The sequence below is a fragment of the Denticeps clupeoides genome, chromosome 3, assembly GCF_900700375.1.
Source record: "Denticeps clupeoides chromosome 3, fDenClu1.1, whole genome shotgun sequence".
NCBI classification, from domain to species: Eukaryota; Metazoa; Chordata; class Actinopteri; order Clupeiformes; family Denticipitidae; genus Denticeps; species Denticeps clupeoides.
In genome coordinates, this window is record NC_041709.1 from 36,276,370 (window position 1) to 36,281,254 (window position 4,885).

Consider the following 4,885-nt stretch of genomic DNA (forward strand, 5'->3'; position numbering starts at 1 on the left):
CCCCAGTGTAAATATCAGCGGCTCTGGCGGGAAATTATGTAAATATTATTAAAGTTGGCTCGAGCCGGGATTCATTTCGGGTCCCTGATTATTTTAATTTATTTGCAAATAAAGAAGCGCGCGCTGACCGGGAGGGGCCGGTGGGTGGGGTTTAGAGGGGGGCGGGGCTCCGCGGCAGAACGGGCAAATTTAATCATCGCGATTTTCAATTTCCTGGAGTTTACACTTCATAGCGCGCTCTCACTCTCTCTCTCACACACACACACACACACACACACACGTGCACGCGCACCGACACACATCTGCCGTGAATGATGGAGGAACCGAACATCATGTCCTCGAGCGTCCCGAGGGATTTCCCGCCACGCAAATTACCGGCTTTGTTGTTGTATAACGGGGCGGGGCGAACACGTGATCCACCGGCCGATAAGGCGGGAACATCAATACGCGCCAAGATGACAACGCGGGAAAACACAGAACGACGTATAATGGAGTGAAAAATGATGCCACCATTAATAATAATAATAATAATAATAATAATAAAATGAGCTTGTCCACTCCGCGCATCTTATAATCAACTGCGGTTTTATTTAGCAAAACGGTACATATATAAATATTCTGATCATTTGTGCTCTGTACAAGGCCGAGGGTCGCCGGTGTCGCGCCGGTGTGCGCAGGCGCACTGCGAGCCGCAGCTCCGCTCCTCCCTGATTAAAACGCGCAGGTACGTCGCCGGTAAGAAAGTTCTAAAAAAGATCCACGTCCTCGCCGTCCGTGTCCGTGACCGGGGACTCGCGGCCCGGTCTCAGCGCCGCCTGCGGCACCAGGAAGCCGCGCGGCTGGGTGACGGGGTAGAGGACGACCGGGACCGGGACCGGGACCGGCGGCCGGGGCGTGGGCTCCGCCAGCAGACTCTCCACGCTGAACGGACTGGGTTTGGGGGTCCCCGTGGCCGCGGGGCCCGGCGTGTCGCTGTCGGTGCTGTGCGACACGGCGCTGTCGCTGTCGGAGCCGCCGCGGCCCCGGGCCCCTCTGCGCTCCTGCTTGCGCCGCTTCTTCTCCAGGCGCTCCAGCTCCCGGCGGGCGATCTCCTCGGGGTCCATGGGCTCCCCGCTGCAGGTGGCGGGGTGCGAGTTGTGCGCGGGCCGCCCGGGGCCCTTCTTCGTGTTCTCCTTCTTGCGCCACTTCGCCCGGCGGTTCTGGAACCAGACCTGCGGCGGCCAGATTCGTGCACGTTAATACACGTTATAAGCGCTATTATTCATGCTTATAAACCAGCTGGAATGGTGTTACAGAATATAAATGTCTTAATAAATAAGAATGACCGCAGGTCACGTGGGGGGGGGGTGCGGCGTGTCGCTATGGCAACGTCAGGGTTTCCAGGGCGACCGTGTTGATGTTGATCTAATTAACACCTGAAACAACAACAATTACTTCGCGCCGTGCGCGCGCGCGTGCGTGCGTGCGTGTCGGGCCGCGCGCGGAGCCGCAGATGGGGGCGCGCTAATTGTCGATTGATTGCGCGTCACCGCTAATTCCCCTCATTAAGCTCCGACTCCACCGTGGCTAATTTAACCCCCCCGGCCACACCCCGTCAACGTGGACAGATTTCCCGCGCCGAGCCAAGAAGCGCGCGCCGGGGAGCGCGTCTGTTCCGCGCTGATAACGGAGTGAAGGGGGTCTACAAACCCCACACACACACACACACACACACACACACACACGTAGGCTAAAATACAGATTTCATAAAAACTATTCAAACATTTACCACATTTCCTTTTATTTATACAATCACAGTGGTAATAATCTATGTTGTTTTCTTGTTGTAATAATACATTCAATAATAATGATAATAGTATTATTTTCTTTCTACTAACAATAATTACAACAATATTTATATTTATTTATTTCTTGTTATAAGTACAATAATATATTTTAAATGTCTGTTATATTACTAATTACATTAACTATTATATCAATATATATTAATTTTCTGGTATACAAATTATTAGAATAATTATAATATCAATTTATGATAATGTAATTAGTAATACTAACAGTAATTATGGTCATAATATGTATTATTGTCTTGTAGTAATAATTACATCAACGATGGTAATAAAATGTATTATCATCTTGTTACAGTAATAATTAGAGTAACAATGATAATATTATGTATTATCATCTTGTTACAGTAATAATAGTAATATTATGTATTATTGTATTGTTGTAGTAATAATTACAATAACGATGGTAATAATGTGTATTGTAGTAATAATTACAGTACTGATGGTAACATTATGTATTATTGTATTGTTGTAGTAATAATTACAGTAACAATTGTAATATTATGTATTACTGTCTTGGTGTAGTAATAATTACAGTAATGATGGTATTATTATGTATTATTGTATTGTTGTAGTAATAATTACAGTAGGGTAATAATAGGTATTATTGTGGTAAATTACAGTATCAACGGTAAATATATGTATTATTGTATTGCTGTAGTAATAATGTGATAATCGTGTGTAACAACAGTAACAATGGTAAATATATGTATTATTGTCTTGTTGTAGTAATAATTACAGAAGGCTAATAATATTTATTGTTGTAGTAATAATTACTGTAATTATGGTATTATTATGTATTATTGTCTTGTTGTAGTAATAATTACAGAAGGCTAATAATATTTATTGTTGTAGTAATAATTACAGTAATGATGGTATTATTATGTATTATTGTCTTGTTGTAGTAATAATTACAGTAATGACGGTATTATTATGTATTACTAATAATCGGCACTGCTTAATAATAATAATAACCAGTCCGACCTGCACCCTGGACTCCACCAGGTCGAGCCGCAGCGCCAGCGCCTCCCGCATGAACACGTCGGGGTAGTGTGTGTCGGTGAAGGCCTTCTCCAGCTCCTCCAGCTGCCAGCCCGTGAAGTTGGTGCGGGTTCTCCGCCGCTTGCAGGCTGGACTGTCCTTATCCAGGTCCCCCAGCTCTGGGGACGGAGAGCACGTCACTATCACGACAACACCACACACACACACACACACACTCCTAAATATGAACACAAACAATGAGGTAAACGTCGGGTAAATAGATGAAATGTTCTGCCGAGCATTTTTTAAAGAAATCAAAATAGACATGAGATGTAATCAAATTAGATTACAGTTGTCATTTTTGCTGGTGTAGTTGGTGATGGTGCTGGTGTAATTGGTAGTAGTGCTGGTGGGTGTGTTGGTGGTGTAGTTGATGATGGTGCTGGTTGATTTGTTGTTGGTGGTGGTGCTGGTGTAGATGGTGATGGTGCTGGTGTATTTGGTAGTGGTGCTGGCTGGTGTGTTGGTGGTGTAGTTGATGATGGTGCTGGTTGATTTGTTGTTGGTGGTGGTGCTGGTGTAGATGGTGATGGTGCTGGTGTATTTGGTAGTGGTGCTGGCTGGTGTGTTGGTGGTGTAGTTGATGATGGTGCTGGTTGATTTGTTGTTGGTGGTGGTGCTGGTGTAGATGGTGATGGTGCTGGTGTATTTGGTAGTGGTGCTGGCTGGTGTGTTGGTGGTGTAGTTGATGATGGTGCTGGTGGATATGATGGTACTAGTTTAGTTGGTGCTGGTGCTGGTTGATTTGTTGGTGGTGGTGCTGGTGTAGTTGATGATGGTGCTTGTGTAGAGGGTGATGATGCTGGTCTAGTTGGTGATGGTGCTGGTTGATTTGGTGGTGGTCATGATGCTGGTGTAGTTGATGATGGTGCTGGTGGATATGATGGTGCTGGTGTAGTTGGTGATGATGCTGGTGTAGTTGGTGATGGTGCTGGTGTAGTTGATGATGGTGCTGGTGGATATGATGGTGCTGGTGTAGTTGGTGATGATGCTGGTGTAGATGGTGATGATGCTGGTGTAGTTGGTGATGGTGCTGTTGATTTGTTGGTGGTGGTGCTGGCTGATGTGTTGATGGTGCTGGTGGATATGATGGTGCTGGTGTAGTTGGTGATTATGTTGGTGTAGTTGGTGATTATGCTGGTGTGGTTGGTGATGGTGCTGGTTGATTTGTTGGTGGTGGAGTGCTGGTGTAGTTGATTATGGTGCTGGTGGATATGATTGTGCTGGTGTAGTTGGTGATTATGCTGGTGTAGATGGTGATGATGCTGGTGTAGTTGGTGATGGTGATGGTTTGGTTGGTGATGGTGCTGGCTGATGTGTTGATGGTGCTGGTGTAGATGGTGATGGTGCTGGTGGATATGATGGTACTGGTGTAGATGGTGATGGTGTGGTTGGTGATGGTGCTGGCTGATGTGTTGATGGTGCTGGTTGATTTGTTGTTGTTGCTGGTGTAGTTGGTGGTGGAGCTGGTTGATATGATGGTGCTGGTGTAGTTGGTGATGGTGCTGGTTGATTTGGTGGTGGTGGTGGTGCTGATGTAGCTGGTGATGGTGCTGGTGTGGTTGGTGGTGGTGCTGATGTATTTATGATGGTGCTGGTGTGGTTGGTGATGATGCTGATTGATTTGTTGTTGTTGGTGGTGCTGGTGTAGATGGTGCTGGTGTATTTGGTAGTGGTGCTGGCTGGTGTGTTGGTGGTGTAGTTGGAGATGGTGGTGGTGAATATGATGGTACTAGTGTAGTTGGTGCTGGTGCTGGTGTAGTTGGTGATGGTGCTGACTGATGTGTTGGTGGTGCTGGTGGTGGTGTCAGTAGTTCTGGCCCTAGTTTTGATGATGTTGGTGGATGTGTTGGTGATGTAGGTAGTTCTGGTCCTAGTTTTGATGATGGTGGTGGATGTGTTGGTGATGAAGGTAGTTCTGGTCCTAGTTTTGATGATTGTGGTGGATGTGTTGGTGATGTAGGTAGTTCTGGTCCTAGTTTTGATGATGGTGGTGG

The 4,885-nt window shown here is 46.3% G+C and overlaps 1 protein-coding gene across 1 annotated transcript in view; it reads right to left on the reverse strand.

Moving 5' to 3' along the window:
• Positions 1 to 746: 746 nt before the first annotated feature.
• uncx4.1 (Unc4.1 homeobox (C. elegans)) overlaps positions 747 to 4,885 on the reverse strand; it is a 5,508-nt gene continuing 1,369 nt past the window's right edge. Inside the window, exons 2-3 of the mRNA XM_028971764.1 lie at positions 2,832 to 3,007; positions 747 to 1,211 (exon numbers count right to left, since the gene is read on the reverse strand). Coding sequence (XP_028827597.1) covers positions 747 to 1,211; positions 2,832 to 3,007 — 641 coding nt within the window. The remainder of the gene's footprint in view (positions 1,212 to 2,831; positions 3,008 to 4,885) is intronic.